The sequence below is a fragment of the Haemaphysalis longicornis genome, unplaced genomic scaffold, assembly GCF_048455015.1.
Source record: "Haemaphysalis longicornis isolate Haplotype H1 unplaced genomic scaffold, Haemaphysalis longicornis Haplotype H1 scaffold_1, whole genome shotgun sequence".
NCBI classification, from domain to species: domain Eukaryota; kingdom Metazoa; phylum Arthropoda; class Arachnida; order Ixodida; family Ixodidae; genus Haemaphysalis; species Haemaphysalis longicornis.
Genome location: NW_027526203.1, coordinates 353,442,942 through 353,465,073, shown reverse-complemented (window position 1 = coordinate 353,465,073; position 22,132 = coordinate 353,442,942). Strand labels below are relative to the sequence as shown.

Here is a 22,132-nt window from a genome sequence, read left to right as displayed (position 1 = left end):
GGCGCGAAACCCCGATCGAGGGACGTGAGGGCCTTATGCCCTCCGCCGGTGCGTGGAGGTAAGACAGAGCTGGGTGCTGGTTCGGAGATCTAGCGGCTGGCCGGTCGGTGCGCACTCCGCGCCCATAAGCGACGCCTCCACCCGGCGCCGGGGGGTCAGCTTGGGGATGTCTCTGAAAGACTGTCATTGCACGAACAGGAGGTGGGACTCGCGTCGGCTCTTCCGGGATTCGGTGTACGCCGTCGGCTGCCGGCATCAACGTCCGAACGTCTCTCCATAGTGTTTTCCTCCTCCTTCCCAACAACCCTGACAGCGAAGGTCGGAGCCTCCGACTATGACGGTGGAAGTACCTCCTTTCCAATACGTCATTAGGATTCAACCACACACCTCCAGGCGTACAACGAGACACTCAGGTATTTTTAAACCGTTTCCTATCATGCCACCGTTTCTCGGTGGCAGCGCCATGACGACCCGCTGAAAGGCGCAGACAATGACCAACATCGTCTGCCGGAACCACCCCACGACCGCTTCAGTGCTTCACCTGCAACAAAGAACAGGCTCCTTCGATCTCGGCTGGGATTGCGCTAGACTCGACCTTCCTGGGTGCTAAAGACCGCAAGAACTGGATGGGCTCCTTCGAGAAAAGGATGCCTGTCGTCAGATACAGCATTCGCCGAAGCATATCGCACCCACCTGCTTATCATCACACCCTTTGGTGGCTTCCTGCACCTGCTACCAATCCTTCTCTAAATATCTACCCGACCTCCGAGAAAGGTTTGAGGGGGGCGGGTTATTATCCGCATGTGCTACCCAGGGTTTGCCTCCGCATTAGCAGAAGTCCGATACTTCGAGGTCCCGGCGACCCTGCAGTGTACTTGGACGTGGCGGGAGGTTCCATGGTTGCCTGCATGCACGCCGCGGAAACGACGTAACGTTAACAGCTACTCTGACCTGCCTAGGCCGCAGTCCCTGACCCTGCGCTCGTTCACACGGACACTTAGTTGTGTACCCCATCTTCCGGCATAGAACGTCTCAGACCGCAGTGCATGGTATCTTCGTTGTTTGCATCACTTAGATGTTCCGCGTGTGATTTCATACATCGATCCACCTTGGCTGACACATTCGAAGACTAAAATGTACCGTCATGTACACCCACTTCAGCAGGAAAATGTCACCCACAACGATCGTTCTTCAGCGGGAGTCTAAAAGATGGTTTCATAAACATGCCTCACACGCGCCAAGACCGATTGTGTAACCTAAATCCCAGTCTTACCACCCTCGTGAAGTTGTGTAAGGAATTGAGGATTTGTAAAATGCTGTAATGGACCATCTTGAATGGCCCCAGAAGGGAAGGTCTCTCATGTTAAGGCGGGTTTAGTTCGACAGAAGCCCCAAGCTCTGGAAGAGCTGTGTCGACTCATACCTTAAGAATTTCTGCACAGACCATCGGTGATGCGTGCGGAATTGTGTGGACATTCACGTAGACAGAGGAATTGGATGGCGAATTTTCGTTAAAAAATTTCTTGAAATTTTGCAGGTATGTATGGTTACATTTCTTATGCCGTATTCGGTGCAGGCGCAGTGTAAGCTTCTCAAATGTTACAAATGGCCGCGGCTATGTGTAACACAAACGCCCTGTTTCGTTGACCCTGCTCTGCGGCAAGAATATTTTATATGTTAATTCGTGAAGCCATAACACATAAGACATCTTTGAAAAGTTCACCTCTGGTATAGGAAGAAGAAAGGATGCCTTTTTAAAAGTATTTTGTAACTTCCGAGAGATAAAAACTCACTCACGCTGTATGCTTGTGATGTCTCTCTCGTGAGTCCTATTCTTTCGTCCTTGGCTCTACCCTAGCCGTTGCGCAAAACCCTTCTCTCGCACGGCGCATCAATAGCGCTTGCTGCTTTGCCTAAACAATATATTCAGTGTTTCTGAAGAAAAAATATTGTTTTATAATTTCTAAAGAAGTGTGCCTACATAACCACCTCCTGGGCCTCCTGCGACGCAGCTCCCCGAGCCACTGCCAGCCCAATGTGAGCAGTCGGGAAATGGGCCATGCGGTCTCTTCAGCGGGATGCATGCGACTGGCTTCGCCGTTCTGAATGGGGCTTCATTCAAGTGGGTGGCGTTCAAGTGTGGCCGCCGGGGCAGCGCGGAAGGCACGCCTCCTCCTCCTCCACACTGCGGTGGTTGCGGGAAGAAAGACGTTCACGACTCTCCCTGCATATGCCATCATACTAAAAAAAAAAAAAAAAAAAAAAAACACTGAGCAGATTGATTGAAGCTTTCATGCCTCCAGGCGGGCACGCTACGTCTGTTCTGGATCACGGCTTCCATTTTTATGTAAAGAATGATTCCCCGAAGCCTAAGTAGCCCAGTGCCATGAAGTAAACGTGACTTATGCGACACAATTTTGAACGACCGGGTTCTCTCTTGACTTCTCTACGGCATATATCTAACGAAATACATCCTTACAAATATGTGCTTGCTTTTACGGCGTCGTCGCAAGGGTCTTGGGCGTTTAAAATACAGAATGACTGCATTCATCTTGCACAGAACTGCTTCCTGGCTGGTTGATAAACATTGCACAGAAGCGATTTGCCGCTAAGGCCTTGTCAGAGCCATGGCATGGGAATCTACCGCCTGGTACACAAGAGAAAGAAACACTACTGAGTAGGTATTATATGGCGGAGTAGTGTCACAGAAAGACGTGCAGCTGAAAAGCACCTTGTGGACATGCCATCGAACATTTTGAACCTGTTACATCAATCTCATTTACCTTTCTGCATCCAAATATAATACATATAATTGATGTACTTGGGAGCAAGCTGTTGTGCTGAGGGGTGGGCATGTTCTTATTCCGCGGATAACCGCCTACACGTGAGAAAAACGTGCCCGTGCCCCCGTCATTATGCGTGACAAAATTGCGCAAGTGGTCTCCGTAGTTCTGTAGACCGCTGCTACGTCGCACCTCCTAATGGGCGCTCAAGCGGGGTTTTAGGCCGTGCAACCCCAGATTTGCAGTCGCGTATTCTGTTTCGGTGACGTGCAAGGTGAAAGGGAGCCCACGCACGCTCCTTGCGAGCCGCGAACCTTTCGGCGACGAGCTGGTGCTTTTCGTGCGGTGCGTGCCACTTGTGTTGGAGCTGTCGGGAAGTCCTTTGCGGCTCGTGCAAGAAGCAGGCGCGTGCAGCAGCCAGCTGCGTCGACGTGAGCGTCATTGGTGTGCTTTGGGAAGCCCTGTGGCGGACTTTAGCTGCACACCAAGGAGCGAAGAAGAATGTGAATGCTGGGAATTTCTTTTTTGGTAAACGATGAGTTTTTAATGAAACCGCGTGATTTTTCTTTACAGGCGCGCTGGTCGAAGCACGCAAATACTATTTACACTGCTTATTCAACACTATACAACCATCGAAATCCGTGGCGAGACGTTCGGGGTCTGTCCTTGGTCTGCGCCCCGGGCTGCGATTCTCGTTCGGACCGCTACCTGGAACGGGACAGTCATGAGGATGGCGCCTGTAACGGTGTCCGTCTGTAAAAGCCGCTCAGTGCAGGTTTCGCACCACCAAGCTTTATCGGCGATAATGGTTTGCCCTCTTTTTCGCGTCTTCCCCCCCTAGTTAGGCGAAAGGGTGCCACGGCGCGTTAGTTCGGACCAAGCGGCTTACTCATATCGAAGTGGCTTACGTTTTTGTTCTGGGAGTCTGCTAGGGAGGCGATTTTAGACAGTGCAAGCACCCTCCAAAAATAAAGGGCAGCTACAAATATATAGGCTCTAATAAACTCCTAATGGTCACTGCAGCTGCGGAAATGCGGCTTTGGTGCTCGAAAGCGGTCATGAAACTTTTTTGTCTCGGGAGGGGTGCGATGGGTTTGCGGGAAGCTAAGCGACGAAATTTCAGTGAGGAACGCCGTACGGTAGCGCATAGCCGACTTTTAGCCGAAAGGGTGCAGTATATCCAGCGCTAAAGTCTAGTGCTGCGTTGGCGATTTCTACTATTTTGATGTATTACTGCAGGATGCGCTGCTTGGCAAGAGTCGTGGAATAGTTATCAACTGAGCTGCATGCGGCAAGACTGCGAGCCTTTCTGCTATCCGTCGCGATGTTCTTGGCTGCGCAGGCCTCGCAAGCGGCTCTAACGAGAAGAGCACGTAATCGTCATTTGACTGCAAAGTACAGTACGCGTTCCTCACTACCGGCGTCGCACACTCGACTTGGGCGCCGGGAGCACGCGGTCAGTAGAAGGTCCTTTACCCTGTCACTTCACTGGGCCTCGACGGAAGACTGGGCTCCTCCGCTCTGGGGGAGACCCCCCTGAAATTGGCTCTGGAAGCCGCCGAACTGTGGGCGGCTGTTAGAAGCGGCGGCGGCGTTGAAGCCCTCGAAACCACCGGTGAAGCCCGAAGTGTCGAAGCCAGCGCCTGGCGCGGCTCCCTCGGAGTCTTGTCCGCCGAAGCTGCCGCCAAATTCGCCTCCGCCCAGCTGAGCAGCGCCGTCAGGGGAACCGAAAGAGCTGCTGTCGAAGCCGCCGGCGCCGCCGTCGAAGCCACCGCCGAACTCGAACTGGCCGTACGACAGAGCCACGCAGGCGAAAAGGGCGGCGATCACCTGCGCACAGTCGGCAGTGCATGCTCAACGGCCTGAATCTCACGGCTCCGTATACAGCGACACAGCTGAGCGGCGTTCGTTGCTCCTCGCAATCGCCCGCAGCGCCTAACGTGCCGGTGGCCCTCCTGACCCTGTCTCGCAGTCAACGCCACGCGTGGAGTTGCCGTGTGCCCTAACTGCGTCAGCACGTGGATCGCCGTGAAGCCGCGCGGAGCTATTTGGGGCCGGTGTAGGCCGAGGCGAAATGTGCCCTATCGAGGTACGCACTATAAGGTCACGGCGCGGGTCACCGAACGCTGTCGTTCACGCCTGTCTGGAAATCACGTGGCCTCTTGCCTCGGATAGGGAGCGCCTCGGTTTACTGGACAGATAAAATTGGCAAGTTGTGGTGGCAACCTCTGCGCAGAGGACATCTGTCCTTCAAAAGAAATGGCATGCGACAAACTTGCACTTGTAGGCCAATCGCTAATGTCCATGCATTACCGTGCGCGAGGCATGCATATGCTCAGAAGCGCTAACTCCTCTGTGCCTTCGAAATAATTGCGTGACGCGAAGGGGCGCACAGTGTTTAGAAGAGGAGGAAAGAGCGCGGCTCTGTGGCCTCGCTGATCGCTGTCTTTCCTGAAGAGTCGGCGCATAACCTGAATGCTATCGGTATGTGCACGAGGGGTCTATATGATTGTTATATATCTTTGGTTGGCTATTTTTATATTACGTTCGTGGCCTTTTTGCCTGGCACTATGCAGCGTGCTTTAATTTAAAGTATATAAAGGTATGTGGCTTGCTCGAAGCAATAAACTAAGCCATAGCATTCCAATATGCTGCGCCACATGCGCTGTTTCGGCAGGTTAAATCGTGAATTTCTGACTAAAGCCTCTCAATTAATCAATCCTTTAGCATGCTGGTGAAGGAAAATGCTTAGCTCCCAATAAAACCCCAAAAGCACGCCAAAAATATGTGGTCCATCCAGTGGGAAAATGTGCCATTATGAGCAGCTGACTGTGTATCGGGAAATGTAGATACTGCATTAGCAAGTTTTAGGACACAAGCTGTCACATTAGACCGGATAGCCTATTTGTAACGGTATAGCGTCGCCCTGTGATGGGCCAATTATGAATATTGTTAATGAGGTGCGAAACACGTGGGGGACCTTACGGTTGATTATGCAAAACATGCACGGACACTGGAAACAAACTTGAGGAACTGCAAGCGTAAGGCGCACGGTTTTCCGAGAAATCCCAGGAGGCGCGGACGGTGCTGCTCATCGCATCGCACAGAATGGGCAAACTTGGAGCCTGGCAGGAGCACAGCAGTTCTACCACGAGGAGCGCATACGCAACGCAACGAGCCTGAGCGGAGGCACCGAGCAAAGCCGGAGCTGCGTTCGGACTGAGGTCTAGTCCAGAAGGAGCAGCTCCAGACTTGGATCAGTGCCGAAGCGACCCTAGGCGAGCGGCGCGCGTGCGCCAGGAACGAGTTCTGCGGAGGCGGCGGGCTGAGCGCAAACGCACGTGTATCCTGCGCCGTCCGGGGGGCGAGTTTTCAAGGCCCACTTACCAGAGCGTTCATGGCTGAAGTCTGCGTGGCTGAGCTGCAACGAACACAAGAGAACAGGTCGAAGATGGCTGTTGAGTGTGCTGACTGCTCGGCTCCCGGCAGCTTATATACGTCCAGAGGTGACCATGGGGGCCCGTTCTATCGAGGCTATTTTCGAACTGGCTCGGTCCGGATTGGTCCAGCGGGCCGTCGCTTGTTTTATTTTATCCCCCGCGTCGCGTTTTTGTTATTATTTTCGGAGCCCCCTTGCATCTTTCCTCCCATCAGCGTGGAGGAAGAAGCGTAGCACAAGACTAGGTCAGCGGCGCCATTTCGGCGGGCGAGGAGCTCCCGCTCCAGATCGCACCCCCTCACTTTCGTTGCGCTTTTGTCTCGGCGCTGGCCCTGCCCGGCCACCGCTGGCGGAAAGAGGCGCGGTCCCCGGCTCGAGCCGCCGTGGAGCGTCGCGGCTCGGACCCCTCCGGGACTGGCCGAGTCCTGCCGCGAAGGGCCTGCGAAAGGGGGGGGGGCATGCGGAGATTGATTGGCGCTGTACTACTAGTACTAGTGTGGACAACCCTGACGCAATGGGTGTGCAGACTCAGCACGACTCGAACAAGCGGGCTCTTCATTTCTGCATTCACGCCTCGGTCTTCCTTCCTTCAACACTCTTCGTGTAACAACTGTGGGAAAAGAAAGGCTGGCGTCGCATCGCAGGCCCGTCAAATTGCCACATTGAGTGTCAGTGAGTGCGCCTCATCACCACGCACACGGCTACTCCGGGTGGGGGCCGCAGTGCGACAAACAAATGTGTCAACAAAAACGGTGGCGATTACGACGAATAAAGAGGATAGTACTCTTTAACAAAGAGTACTTTAATAAAGCTGAATTAAGAGGATAGGATAGTAGCTGAGCATAGTACTCAATTCCATTTTATTCGATTTGTTTATGAGAAAAGCCTTGGAAAGAGGGAAACCTTGCTGAGCATATTATTCAGTTCAATTCAATACTATTCAATGTATTTCTGACAGGTAACACATTTAGTCATACAATATCAAAAAAACAACCGGAACATGCACAGTGCTTCCAAGGCAAGCGAGGTGGCAAAAGGCCTGTCTGGTTTTCGCTTCCTTTATGCTTTACATTGGTATTCTGCATTATTAAAAAAAATAGCGCATCGTTCCAATGAACGCGGCTGAAAATACACTGCTCATATCACTTTGAAGCACATATCAAAAATAGGATGCAATTTTCTACATTAAAGAAAACCGAAAGGAGAATACGGCAAGCTAAAATAATAGAAAGAACTGAACAAAAAGCAAAAAATTGCAATTAATACAAAAAAAATCAGTTAAAAGCTATTCAAAGGTAGTTTATAGCAATACAAAAAAAAAAGGAATTACGAAAGGCTGAGAAAAAGGGCTTTCACACGCTTTTTAACCGTGAATGGTGGTTGTCTTTGAAGCAATTAAACTGTACTTCCCTGTTTCAAGGCAGTGTCTGTACTCTAACGCAACCATGTGGTTCAGCTTCACCAAAGGCACTCGATTGACGAATCCACACAGCCACCCAATGAAATTTCGGGGAATGACGATTTCGAACATACGATTTGACTCAAATATGTGATCTGGGCTGCGGCATCATGCAATGCAAGCATGACGTTCCGCACTATTTAAGTCGAATGGTATGCTCGTCGCTTTCATTCGCCGGATTCGCAATGCTGACGGCATGCATTGGTCGTTCGAGTGCATTGCAGTGAAGCTGAACCACGGGATTGCCTTTGAGTGTGCGCAGTAGTCACAGGGCCACCAAATGCTGAAGCCAATTTTTGTGCAGATGTCGGTCTGCGTGTTCAGACTTTTCAGTGCTAATAATTGCAGCTGCTCATGTTTAGTGCTGAAGTTGGGCGCTTAACGAGAACCGCCGCAGATGTTTACCCAAACAAGGGACGACACAGTACACGGAGATCGCCTATATCGTGTTCTGCCCACGGTAGCAGAGGGGAGTAGCCCACCTTCGGATTGCAGTCCATGGTGGCGCCGCATCTTTTCTTTGTTCACCGTGTTAACAGATGTCAGATAGCATTAGCGACTCCATTATGTCCAAACAGTATCCAGAGCATGGCGCTGTCAGCCGGCAAAAAGGGGAACACTAACACCGTCTACTCGTGTTTTGTCAATACGCTTTTTTTTATATTTCACAAGGTAGGTAATAGAAAGAGTTAATGGGTTGTTTATCTCTCTTTCACAGGCATTACGGGTGCAGGATGGGAGCAGAATTCATATATATAGTAAACGAAACAAATACAATAGTTGGGAACGCCGTGGACGCTACAGGGGAATTATTTATTTAAATTCTTCTGAAATAAAGATGATAAGTCATAAATAAGAACTAATGTCGAGAGAAAAAAATATGTTCACACCAGGTCGAAATCACACCCATAAGTTTTGGATAGCGCGTTGATGCTCTAGCGTTGGAGCTGCCGGTACAGCTGTGTTCTCCCCTAGTGTATTTGGGCGCCGTCGTACCGTGAACGTCTGCTGAACGTCAGAAGGCGTCGACTTGTCGGAAGCTTTCTCATGGAGTCTTCTGACACTGCCTCCGCAAAAGCCCTCTCTGAGAAAATTATTAATATTATACGAGAAACTGAGGGGCTAGTTTAATGGGTAAAAAGAACAAAGCCACCAGTCAGGAGTACTCAGAATGGCATGGTGAGTAATTATTTGTAGAAAGAAGATAAAAGAAGAACAAGAGGGGAAATTTCCTCGCACCGGACGCAGGGGGAAGCAGTTCCTCTTTTTTTTTTTCGTGCGAAAATAAGAATTTTGAAATGTTAGGAAAAATTCCCGTAGCGGTTGTGGAACTCATAGCACCCGTAATCCGTAGGTTGTTGGTGCGGATATTTTCCGGGGCGCGTTTTTTAAAGACGATAGTCTTTCTTGGGCTACTTAAACTCAGAAATTTTGGTCTGTCTGTATGTCTGTCTGTCCGTCTGTCTGTCTGTGACTCGATTCAGCCAACCGGCCAAAGTAAAACAATGCCTGCGCTATAGTCTTATATACTCACAGCTAAATGTGCCCGTCTAATTCCGGTGTAATGTTCAGAGTTGTCAATATTGTTGAAGAACAACAAGACATTACGCATATATAAGACAACAAATTAATACAGAAGTGATATTTGCAGCGTTCCTTTATAAAAAATCGTACATGTTTGATTTTGGCGACATTAAATACTTCATCAACTGAAGAAAAAAAATATCACTTCGCCGTCGCCTGCTGCCGCCCGCGCCATATAGCTTACGACGGCATTTGAAGAAATCAAGTGGCAACAGTTACGAAAGGTTCCACTATATAGATTCCACGTTCTGCTTGGAATGCACGTGGACTAGGGAAACGCGGTTCTATAAACGTGGAAGTAAGGCGCCTCGATTCACGCGCGTCTTCGCCGTACGGCAGCGTTGGCATCGAGACACCGGGTTTGGAGCAGTGGAACGCGGGAAATTTTAAATGATTTAAGCAAACCTTTGGCGTCTTTACCTTGGGAGGAGCGCGATGCAAGAGGAACAACATGAGAGGTGAGCGGGAAAGCGAAAGGAGGCGTTTACTTGGCAAAAGTCGATAAAGACTATCGTCTTTTGACGACATTTGCAACGAAAGGAGCAGATACGCGGCCAATTTTTTTCCCTTCCTAACATTTTAAAATTTCAAATTTTTCTCGAAAAACAAGCTATCCCCGTATGCTCTCCATGGCTTACTTTGCGGCCGGCTTTCGTTTCTGAGTTCATTAAACGAATCCCTTATTAACAGTTATAATAGGCTATACATATACTCAAACACCGTCACATAAAGGTACTACGTTCCGGTAAAATTGGATTTGGCGGATTTCAGAGGTAAACTAATACAAAAATAAGTATTTCACGGGTCGCAAAAAAACATTGAGCATGTTCAGCAATTTGAAACTCAACTACAAAGTGCGGTGCATATTTGATCGTATGTCGATCGGTGCATATTTGAAGAAGACAAACCACACTTCGGTGCGCGAATTTTGCCTTGCGACCTTGCGTTTAACCGCTGGCGTGGCCTGACAGCGGTAAAACACTCGCAGGTGCTGTGCCAGCTGCACATTCCTCCTTTGTCGTTTCGGTAGGCCTGGAACAACAAAAAAAATGGGGGGGGGGATGTGGAGACAGCGGAAGGAACACGCCAAAAAATTTACGTCACACCTGTAGCATTTGAAACTGCTGTGTTTGGCGGCCTTCCTTTTCCTCCGTACCCTTCACTGCTTTCCCGTCGGCTGAACTCCTTCTAGAGACTCTCCTACTCGAAGCTGTCTTGCTTATTTGATGAAAAGGCAACCACGTCTCGTCGCAGCAAGCTTTACCCTGCCACAGCGTCATTAAAACATGGAGAAATGACAGAAACCAGGCCTGGTGCGTCGGCGGGGTCACGAATCCTGATGGGCTGTTCTGTTCCTTCCGGAACAGTCGCCCCCACTCATAGTCATAGTCTAAGCACGGGTAATCTCTGCGACGTCTTTAGTTGAAGAAATTTTGAAAGGACGGCTGCTTCGCGGAGTGCGCTTCCCTACGCAGATAGCGTTGTGAAAACACGTAGTGCGAATGCTAAGCAAGCCAGTATCGCGTGTTAGTATAGGCGGAAAGAGCTGAAACCACTTCGCTTAGGCAGAAAAGTTCTAGCCAGTGACGTTGTTCAATTTAATAGCCTACTGAAATGAAGTTCAATGGGCCGGTCTCCTATAGACACCCAAAAGTGAACAAAAGTGCGCCGATGACGCAACCACACTAATGAGGTGGGTTGCGTACTTCCTCATGTTATGATTCTTATGTCTGCTTTAGCGGGTACGTTGACCTGGGTCCTTTTGTCTCAAATGCTAGGGTGGGCTGAAGAAATTTCTGCGACATCGCTGAAACCCCCAGTGTGGATCCTGCGGCTTAAACGTAATTTCATGGCTATACTTACCTGTTGCTTGGGTATTAAGGGTGGCGCTGTGTTAACATTTTGTGCTGTTCGCCCATGATTGCGCTGGAACGGGCGATCATCAACGGTTGGGCATCTCAGGATTGGAAGACCTCTCAAATTACAAGAAAGTCAAAGATGCATGCAAAGGTCGTGCGTTCCGTAGCTATAACATGCAACATATACCCATAGTCCAGGAGTTTTCTGGTTCAAAGGGACACTGAAATGAATTTGTCAAACTTCTCTTTGTGTTTGCATTGCATAGACGGGCACAAATAAACATATATACTTTTCATAGTTTATGCGGTCGCGAGAGCAGCATTTAATTTTTAAAGCCTGAAAGAAGAAAAATACCCTACGACATCTGCGGCGACCGCAACAACTACACTCTTAGTCGCTTCCCGGATGGCGTCCTATTTATATGCGTTGGGCAGTCTCAATACCGTGATATAAGAGGCCCTGACAGACTTCTTTTCCGTGACAAAACCTCAGGTGGTTGCATCACGCTTACATGCTGCGCCAACGGCCCGTGTCACGGCTATAAACTAGCAGACAGACTGACGCCAGGAATAAAATAAAAAAGGGGGGCAATCGTGAAGCTCCGAGCGATATGTGTGGCTTGAGCTTCCTTTGCGGTGGCCGGCGATGCACGTCCGACGACGCGGCGAAAGCCGAAAAACATTAAAAAAATCTGCGCGCACATGCGCAGTAGGAGTGGAAAAAAGTTCGCGCGCAGCGAGCTGAGGTCCGGTGATTTGTCTCTATCTATATCGCGCACGTGCGAGGAATTTCAGCGCGGAGCAACTTGGAGTCCCGCGCTTTGACTCTTGCTCTGTGTAGTTCATACTTAGTTCCGAGCGTTCACACTTTCTTGACCACGTTCGCTTCCGCTGACATTAAATGTGTGCTTCGAGGTCGGTGTAACAGTAGAAACAACTGCGAATGCGATGGGTTTATTAGGACTACTAAAGCGCTAAGTTGGGCGACTTGGTTACTGTATACTAAGGAATTCATCGTACTAGCGAACATTAAGACAGGAGCACAGCTAAAGAGAAGGCGAAACACACGTTCGCTATAGTTCGCTTAATGTTCGCTAGTACGATGAATTCCTTAGGGTTTATTAGAGCCACCGGGAACGCAAGCCAAGCAGCGGCGCCATGTCAAGCCGGCTGGTGTGTGTATTGCGGACATATATAGTCCGGTTGAACACGAAAGGATAGGTAAGGCCCTGGATTTCTTTTTTTTTTTTCGAGGGGGGGGGGGGGGGCGCAGACTGTAAGAATTAGTGTTTGCAGACAACTAGTAAGGGCCACGAAATTATGCCTTTTGCGTCGTCGTAAGAAGCCCGCGCCAAAAGCGTGCTCCGATACCCGGGGTCGTACGGTAAATTTGACGTGCTTTATAGAGAGGATTCGGTTTCCCAGTGCGGCGGCCGTTTTGGGATCCAGGCGAAAAATGAAAACGCTTGCACATGTGAGGTACTTCCGTTGCCGTAATCAGTATGGTGGTTCCATTAAGAAATTGCATTTTTACACGCGTTTCATTGTCCAGGTCACGGCACATAAAACCCAGTTTGAATTTTGCATTTTTCAATATTCCATGGCCGCTGCTTGTCATTTTCGGTAGGCGTAGCAAAAAGTTAGGTAGCGTTTTTCCATAACTAGGTTTTCACGTCGTCGTTTCGGCTAGTGACTTTTCTGGCACCTTGATTAGTCTGGATTCTGTGGCGATTTGTAAACTTCATTACGGTGCGTTTAAGTGGTAAAGTTTTCAAATGAAGCAACATTCATGAGTAACACGAGCCCCCATCTTGTTGTGTTCGCCACGGCTGTCGTCTGTCTGGAGTGTCAACTCGCGGTTTGCAGAAACATGATAGCATTGGCAGCGCAAATGCGGCGCGTCGCCGGCGTGGAGGTCACTCGAAGCGGTGGCTTCTAGTGTTGTTACAGATGCGCTGGCTGTTGCTCGGTGCGCGCAGTTTACCTATGCTTTAGCAAAAGATATTGCTAGCAATTTTGTTCGATCTTTAATAAAACGTTTTGCGCCATACTATTGGTGGAAATTGTTTCATAAAAAGAAACTGGGGCACATTACCCTCCGCATGTAACAGCGAACAGAGTTTCTTTACGACGTCCAATTGACGTGTAGGGCGTCAAATAAAATTATGGCAACGTTTTATCGCACTCCTTTGCACTGAAAAAGCGCTCGGCCTTCCTATGTATATGAAGAAAACGTCCTTTCGGAGAGCGTTTCAATCTACAAGCAGTAAGAAAGAAATAATTGCCTAAACTACAGCGATGCACTTGCCTGATTTGATATTGTCACATATCTGCTAACGCGTTGGTGATACTTCTGCTGCGCCCCTTCAGGCTATACTGTTATACCGCCGATAAATAACGCCCCCATTTTGTACTTGACCACTTTTTCACCTGCCGTTTCTTTTCTTCACGCAGTGCCAACACAACAGATTGCTACCCGTGACTCGACGTTTTTGAAATGTTTACAACGCTGTTTCTATTCCAGTGCGACGAAATTCCATAAGCAGCAGCTCCCGGGCCAAAGATTGCTTGGGGCCATTCTACAAAGGCCATCTACATCATCGGAAGGGTGTACCTGAACCATAATTAAAGCCCGGAGAATGTACTTTTTTTGTTTGGTAATGTATTACATTAAGATATGAGATACCCGTCAGCTTCAGGCCAAACGTTGGGTGTTATACAGTCAGTAAGTAGCCTGCAAAAAAGACGAGTTTCCTACGTGTTTTGTAAGCAGCAAGCTGCTGAAAATTCCATAAATGAAAACAATAATTTTATCTTGACAGGTCGTTATTTGCTCTTCCACAAAAATAGTTTCATTTGTGTGTTCCATAAGGGCAATCTCCTAATATTTGTATTTGTTATTTCGGTATAAGTCTTTTGTGTTCACATTTGTATTTTGGATATCAAATAAAAAGAAAACACCGTTCTTTCGACATGGTGTCATTTATGTAATTTTCATCTCACACTTGCGCATGTTCATGAATTCGAGAATGACAAAATACTTAACATTTACATACCCAAATCAGTTCTCTGTTCGTGTCCCAAGCTTGTATGAGTAGACTATCACTTCAAGATCCGGATGGGTTTCAGGTATACAGATACTTGCTTTACAGCTTTTCTTGCAACATGACATTATGAATATAGGGAGTTTTTTTATTTCGTGGTACGTGCATTGAGGCCTGATAAATCAGGTGGCAAAACACTCTGAGATTATGAAGGTAAAACCTCATTGAATGAAAACTGAGGTCATGAAGATGAAAGAGGTGCAAAAATTACAAATGTGTTAGTGCAAGTGCAGCCATTGCAACCCATTTATTGGTGGCATTGTTTTATATGGTCTTAACTTCAGATGCACAAGGGTGCGTTCATGCACAAGTGCTATGGTTTTGGTGAACTGCCTTGAAAATGTTGAAAATGCTGAACCGCGACCTTTCGCTTCCTCGTACAATAATATAACTCGTTAATAACGGAAGCGCGAATGAAACGAGGCCACTTAAAAAAAAATTGCATCAATTCAGAGAATTGTCTACTAATGCGCAGCATTCTTATGCCGCTTCTCTTGAGTGTGAGTCTTTTAGAGCCAATTTTCCGGGTTTTTGTTAGTCCTGTCCGTCCAATTATCTCCATTTACCCTATTATAACGATGACAGGTGTTACTTGCGTCAAATCTGCATTTTTTTGTAAATGAAGGGCGTTAGAAGGCTCAGCATTTTCTGTATTTTTTATATTTTTCTTGTTCTTTAATTTTTCAAAATTCTGTTCGACCAATTATCTCTATCTACGCTATGATAACGATTACAAGTGGAATTTCTGCTAAATCTGCATTATTGTGGAAATGCAGGGCCTTTTACGGTTCGTCATTTTCCGTCAATTTTTTATATATATTTTTAATTTTTTAGTTTCTCCAAATTTCATTTGACCAATGATCTTCATTTACTATATTATAACGATTAAAGGTGGTACTTTCGCGAAACCTGCATTTTTCTGGAAATGCAGGGCGTTACAAGTTACACGAACGAGCGCTTATGTGGTCTGCGCGAGAAAACGCTAAGATATTATTTGTGTGCTCGCGATCCATCAAAAAAAAAAAAAAAAAAAAAAAACGCTGTATCTAGAGGGCCGTCCGACGGCTCTTTACCTGGGCGTCAACGCAGCAATTTTGCAGGCGTCGCGACACAATGTTATGTAGAGTGAGTGATTTAATATTGGCTCATTCCATCACCAGATGCGTAATTTACTACCGCCCCCCTATTACAAAAATAAAGGTTAAGGCATGTAACCGCACCATCAGAAGAGCTACGACGAGCAGAAAAAATTCAGTACACCATTTGATGCTTGGTATACTTGCCACTCGCGACGAGACAGCTCTTATTTTCAGCATGACAGTGGGCCTTACATGCTAGTTATTTGCAAGCATTGTCATCGGGGGCACTTTCCGCCAATGTCCAAGAATACTTTTGGTAACAAGGCAGAAGAACTGTTATCAATTCCGTTTGCATCGATGGAATAAATCCCCGCACGGCGCATCATACTGTTGGAACGGGCACACAGCATGACAAAAGGTTTCCGGTCGTACCAATGTACTTAAATTTCCGCAAACCGTAGTATTATGCCTCTTTGGTAGAGCGATTAAAAAACGGTGGTCTAAAGAAAGCCACTCGCCGCCGAATGTGTTATTTAAGACTCCTGCTTGGCGCGCAACAGCATGTAGAATACTTATAAGCTCATGTTTGCACTTCTCAGCAGCCCGCGGGTCGTGGCGCAGTGGTTATGATATCCGCCTCTTGATGTGTTGTAGTAGACCAAGGTTCGGTTCTCCGTAGGGTTACGTCTATGTGCTTACATGTCTTGCATGGTGTAACATGTGTTAGAGCATTCGTCACGGGGTGCTGGCGTTGGCCTGGCAATGCGAGCGAAAAAAACCCGATAAAATCAATTCAGGCCGAGTGGGTTTTTTTTCTTTTTTTTTGGTGAAAAGAAACAAGGCCGCTTATTTGAGGGGGCGTATGATTTGGGTACCGCTTCGTAAGCGGGAATAGATTAGCATAACGGGCCGCGTAGAAAAATTACAGCCAGCGGCCCGCTGAACACACGGCCCGGGGTTTAGGTGGCCCTGAAGAGGGCCGCTTAAACGCCGGGCCGCGTGTTCGGTGGGCCGCGTGTTTGGCTGGCCGCTTGCGCTCGAGGACGCCGGAACCGCCGCTTTATAAGCGGCTTTAAATTGACGCAGCAGCCCGCCTGCATGCGGGTCGGATAATCAGGAATTGACTAAGAGTGTACAGCAGTGATGCGAAATGACGCGAACTCTTCTTGGCATGTGATTGGACAATGTCCAAAATATTAAAGTTCATGCATACGCACCTGCCATTGTGTAACTATTCATTTTTTAGGAAAAACTTTACTGCTATTGGTAGAGCCGCATGTGTCGGAATAAAGCTATTGTCGTTTATTTTTAGAGAGTTGTTCATGGTAGTTTAGATTTCGGTTCCCAGCACAACGTCCACGGCTTCCGACTTTATCCGTGATTGCGGATTAGCGATACTTTAAAAATAACCATGAGCCCCTATTCACGCGTGTTTGGCTACAGAAATGAGCCGAATAAACCTCTTAGCCCTGCTTCTAGCGAGGAAGTATCGTTTCATGCAGTCATGGGCACGTTAACAGCAAAAAAATAAAAGTGTCAGTTACTGTTATCTAAGCCAGACACGTAACTCTGTTACAGTTACAGTTACAGAGTTTCCAAGAGTAACTTGTTACAGTCACTGTGAAAAAGCAACGTCGTTACTTTTCCGTTATTGTGTAAAATTAAGTAATAGATGATAAACCAAATGGTAGAGTTTATTTAATAGTAACGTACGAAGGCATGCCGGTTTTCAAAATTGCACGTTGTAAAACCCTAGACGAAGGAAACCTAAACGGGGCCTATGGTTTGCTTGCTGTCCCTATGGGTGCCCCATTCTCGTTGAGCTCCTCTGCGGTGGTCTTTCTTTAGAAGTGTTGGCCAGTTTCCTCCTCGGTGGAGATCTCATTGCCAGTTTCTTTTTTTTCTTGTTTCCGCTCGACACAAGTCAAAGGTGAAGTTTTAAGAAATCACCTTAAAGACCGACCTCCGAGCTCGGTCTTCTGCAGGGAAGATTGCAAAACGGCGAGGGCAGCGGTGTTGTGGAATGGTGAAAGGAGGAGAGGATGTGGGAGAGAACAAACTCTGAAAAAGTGGGAAGGGAAAATTGTATGTCGTGATTTAACAAGTGTTGTGTTGGATATTTTTTTAGGAAAAAGGAAGTAACTGTAGCGGTATTTCCAGTTCAGTTACTGCGCAAAAAGTAACACTGTTACAGTAATAAGTTCCTCTAACTTAAAAATAACTAGTTATGGTTACAAGTTACTTAATAAAGTAACCAGTTACCGGTAACGCGTTACTAGTAACTAGTTACTGCCCAAGACTGGTTTCATGTACTGAAGAAGGGTTAGCCGAGGCGTACGCAGTGGCTGAACGCCCTCCGTGCCATCGAAGATGCTCAACGGGAGGTGTTTCTGCCGCACCTTCGGAGCTCACCTGTCTCCACCCCGTAGTACCGAATGGAAGGCGCACTGAAACAAAGCCGACAGTCGGCGAATTCGAAACAAAAATTCAGCACGGGACTCGAACCCGCACAGTATGGTGATGCTCGTGTGTGCTCCGTCCAACTAAACTTATACGCTAATGGCAGGTGTACTCTAATACACTAATGGCAGGTGTATACGGTTGACTCCCGTCTCATCCACCTTCGGGAGGAACGCCGGGGCCTGGTTCGCAGTTGCAGAATGATTGATTCTGGGGTTTAACGCACCGACGCTTCACAGGCGATGAGGCGCGCTGTAGTGGAAGGCTCTGGATTAATTTTGACCGCCTGGGGATCTTTAACGTGCGCCGAAATCTCGAACACACGGGCGTCTTTGCTTTTCGCCTCCATCAGAAAAGCGGCCGCCGCGGTCGGGAATCGCACCCGCATCCTCGTGATCAGAACCGCAACGCCTTAGCCACTGAGCCACCGCGGCGGGTCGCAGTTGCAGAAGGAAAAAAAACACAATGCAGCTCTCAAACTCTGCATCGCTGCCCAAACCAACAAGCCGCTACCTACGCCCACGCCATAACACACAAAACGGGGTCACCTTCTGCGACCAGCTACAGGGCACACTGAGTACTAAGTGCATATGTGGCGCCTCTTCCACTCTTACCCTCCGCGGTGGCTCTGTGGCTAAGGCGTTGTGCTGCTGAGCACGAGGTCGTGGGCTCGATTCCCAGCCGCGGCGGCCGCTGTTTTGATAGAGGCGAAGGGCAAAAACGCCCGTGTGTATGAGGAGATTTCGGCGCACGTAAAAGATCCCCAGGTGGTCAAAATTTATCCGGAGCCCTCCATTACGGCGCGCCTCATCGCCTGCGTTGCGTCGGCGCGTTAAGCCCTACAATCAATCAATCTTCCACTCTCTTCTGGTTTCCACATCTACGAAGGCCGCTACCTGCAATCCCGTCCGCCGTCTTCTTCACAAGTATTCCTACTGCAATGATAACCTATTTGCTGACTTCGCGACCCCCTTTTCTGGCCCCGCGAGCGCAACACTCCTCCCTACTGCCACGCCGCTTACGAAGGCGCTCCGAACCCACTCTTGACAGGCCCATTCACACTCCTCGATCTTAGGCAAGCCACTCGCAACAGCACATTCGACCACATCCGCAAGACTATCGGCAATGGTGCCTTGGACAACGTGGCACACAGTCGCGTTAAAATGACTTCAAGTAACTCAATGTGGTGCTTACACTTACAACTATGAGCGGGAATTTCTCACCGATATAACTGCGACCACAGGCATCGGGCTCCAACACGTTTCACACACCACAAGGCTACGTCATCTCTTCCCTCCTCTTCAATGTCGCTATTTTTAAGCTTCCACCTCTTCTTTAAATCCTTGCTGCCTCCACCATTCTGTACACGCCGACGATTTAGCACCTTTTTCAGTCACGTGATCTCCTGGCAAACAACTAGGTGCACTTCAAAAAGCCATCGAAACTATCCTCACAAATCTGCAACGTTGAGTCCTGACGTGTGTCCCCAGCAAGTCAGCACTCCTCGCGCTCCGCTTCCGCACCCGTGAATGGCCTCCGGCCATCGATTCTACACCTGTTCACAAATGGCAGCCTCTTCGCAGTGCTAGGCGTCCAATTCCATCAAGACCTTCAGCAAGCAAAGGCCCTCATCGGGACTTTCAGAAAAAGTGTGGCTGCGATTGTCGTAGAAATCTAGACGCACGGCAATAAATTGCCGCAATCATTTTCTTTTGGGGTAAAATTAACGGTGTTGCCCATTTTAGTGCGGCTTATCCTTTCTCTAAGTCATTTCCGAAAACATTGTTGTCGTCACCATAATCTCCGTCGACGTAAACGGTTCGCCAAGAAGCTGTCAAAGCAGTCTTTATCGCCAACAACTTCGTCGACAGAGAAGCAGCCAGAGGCGCGATGACGCGAAAGCGCTTAAAGAAGCTTTCTTGAAGTCCGTGGCAAGATATTTGTGGCGAAGAAAACTCTTTAAAGAAAGTTAACTTTAATTCCAAGCCAATAATCCTGGGTTGATGCAAATTATGGCACGAGCCAGTAACTCCATGCGTGCGCGGACATAGACCTGTCCACGCCGTTGCCCCATGCATGGAGTTCCGCAGACTCCACATCAAGGCCACCTCAACGAGGCTGAAACAGCACTGGCTCCAAAAAATGTTCATGATGAACAGTAAAATAACTGATAAGACTGTTCAATCGTCATTTAAAAATGAACTCAATGTAATATCTCGCGCTATTTGCTCCCGATCCCGACTAGGCGAGCCATTTCGCCCGCATTAACTTTGTGCCCGTATGTAGCGAACGCTGAAACTTCTGCGCACACTGGCGGAGAAAAGAAATTAAATTTTTTTTTCGCAATAATATTTTGGGTTTCAAGATTTATTTCTGCTTGAAGTGAGTGAGGCGCACATACAACATGGATTTCAAAGGAGCTGAAAAATTTACTACGGAGACACTTCCTCTTTCTGAAGGAGTGACGCGCGAAAAAAAGCTAATTATTACAAGAATAAATGATCCACACCTATAAGGATAGTGTTTTTCAACGAACAATGAATCTTCATTTGATAGCTACCTGCTGAGGTTGGGGGCATGGCGGCATGTCTGGGAGTTTCGCAGTTTTACTCTGCACCGAGGAAAGCGCCCTACAACCTATTGGTCGCTGCGCTCATGGGCGAACAAAACAGCATAGAATGCGGCTTTGTACTATGTATAGGAGTGGCGCTTTATAAATTAAGAAGCATGATCCCCCTAATGACACAAGTGCGGCTGAACCGGCAGGAAATCCGTCCCCCCACGTACACCCCCATATTTGCAGAGATCAAGCTGGTTGCTTCGTCAGGCGCAGACAAATACCTGGCTGACACCCACAAAAGCTAACATCGTGAATTCAAACTCCTCAAAAAGTCTTCCACCAGCATTGTACAGGCTACAAACGGGGTTCCTGTCCTGACCCTTAAGCCGAATCCCCGACTGCCACATCTGAGGACGTTGCGTATCCTACTCGGCACGGCCTGGCTGACTCAAGCGGCTACCTTGCCAGACCAGCTTGCTCTAGTGGCTCATATCCGGCGCGCGCTGGAACTGGGCCGCAACCACGAAAGCGTCCCCCGAGATAATGATGCTTTCCTATCCACCCATTCCCTGCGGACAAGTGACACGGGCACCAAAAGCTCGGATTAATGACACATCAATATCGTGGTGCAAACGGAATTTTGCAATGATCACCTGTGCGTGCCTTTCTTCACATTTCTGATGTAATTTTTTCCCTCACCTACCACCTAGTCTTCTCCTGCCCCCAATACCCACGTCCCCACCCCTCCCCTTCCCCTGAGCAGTGGGAGTCCGAGCTGACCAGCTCCGCACCAGAGCGCCAGGTCGCCCTGGTGCGGCGCGCACTGGAGGCAGCCCGGACAAGTGGTCTCCTGGACTTAGGAGGCTAACCACGCCCTTGTACCCCTTCCCTTTGGCTCATTAAACGTTTTGCCACCACCACCAACTATTTTTAAACATGGCTGTCATATAACGTCGCTCGGTACCTCTTCGCGAGCGAAGGGTCCCAATTCGCATCGGTGGGACGCGGAGATATGAAATGAGGCGCGTAACAGAAGGGGCTAGATATGTGAACAGCAGAACTGTTTAAGCTCTTGGTTGCGCCGCCCTTAAACAGAAAAAATATATAGGAAATACCGAGCGCACATGAGCGTGCGTGTCGTGAGGCGCGCCCGGCGTCGTCCAGGCTGGCGCGTGGGCTTGCGCCACGTGAGGGGCTGGCAAATAAAGAAAAGAATACCGAGCGCAAGTACCAGTCAGCGTTTGAGAAAACAGCGTCGCCGACAAAACGACTGTCGTCTGCTCCGCGTTGCTAGGGGTAACCACCTGCGGTCATAAAACTCGGAGTGGCCGCTCTCTATGACTCTGTGCCGCGCACATGTGGGATGGGACGACCGGAGAAGATCTGGACGCCAAGAAGAGGCGGTTTAGGGATGGGACGACCGGAGAAGATCTGGACGCCAAGAAGAGGCGGTTTACCAGGCAGCGCACCGCGCTGCCAGGCGAGAATGCAATGGCACATAAGAACCAGAAGAAGAAGTAATAGTGCCGGTCTTCAACTGCGAGGGAGCGCTCTACGGAGACTTTGCGGCGGCGGGCGAAGAAGTATACGAAGACTACAAATAAAGCACTTTGCTTTGCGTTTGATTTTGTCTTCTGCTGACGATCGCCATATAGTATATACACAGGGTAAATGGTTATGAATGACTTATGTGGCGCTCGTCGAGTTTAGCTTAGTGAGGCGAAACCACCTCTGCTGTGACATCAGGCTTGCAGCACCATTGTGCAAGCTGGCTTTGATTTTTTTCGTTCAGTAGTGCCTGCGTG

General features: G+C 48.6%; 1 protein-coding gene across 1 annotated transcript; it reads right to left on the bottom strand.

Moving 5' to 3' along the window:
* Positions 1 to 3,306: 3,306 nt before the first annotated feature.
* Positions 3,307 to 6,327, bottom strand: LOC144170801 (uncharacterized). Its single transcript, XM_077700812.1, has 3 exons — positions 6,171 to 6,327; positions 4,260 to 4,613; positions 3,307 to 3,491 (listed from the first exon to the last, which is right to left on the bottom strand). The coding sequence occupies exons 1-2, from the start codon at positions 6,180 to 6,182 to the stop codon at positions 4,269 to 4,271; spliced, it is 357 nt and encodes a 118-aa protein (XP_077556938.1). The 5' UTR covers positions 6,183 to 6,327; the 3' UTR covers positions 3,307 to 3,491; positions 4,260 to 4,268.
* Positions 6,328 to 22,132: the final 15,805 nt, after the last annotated feature.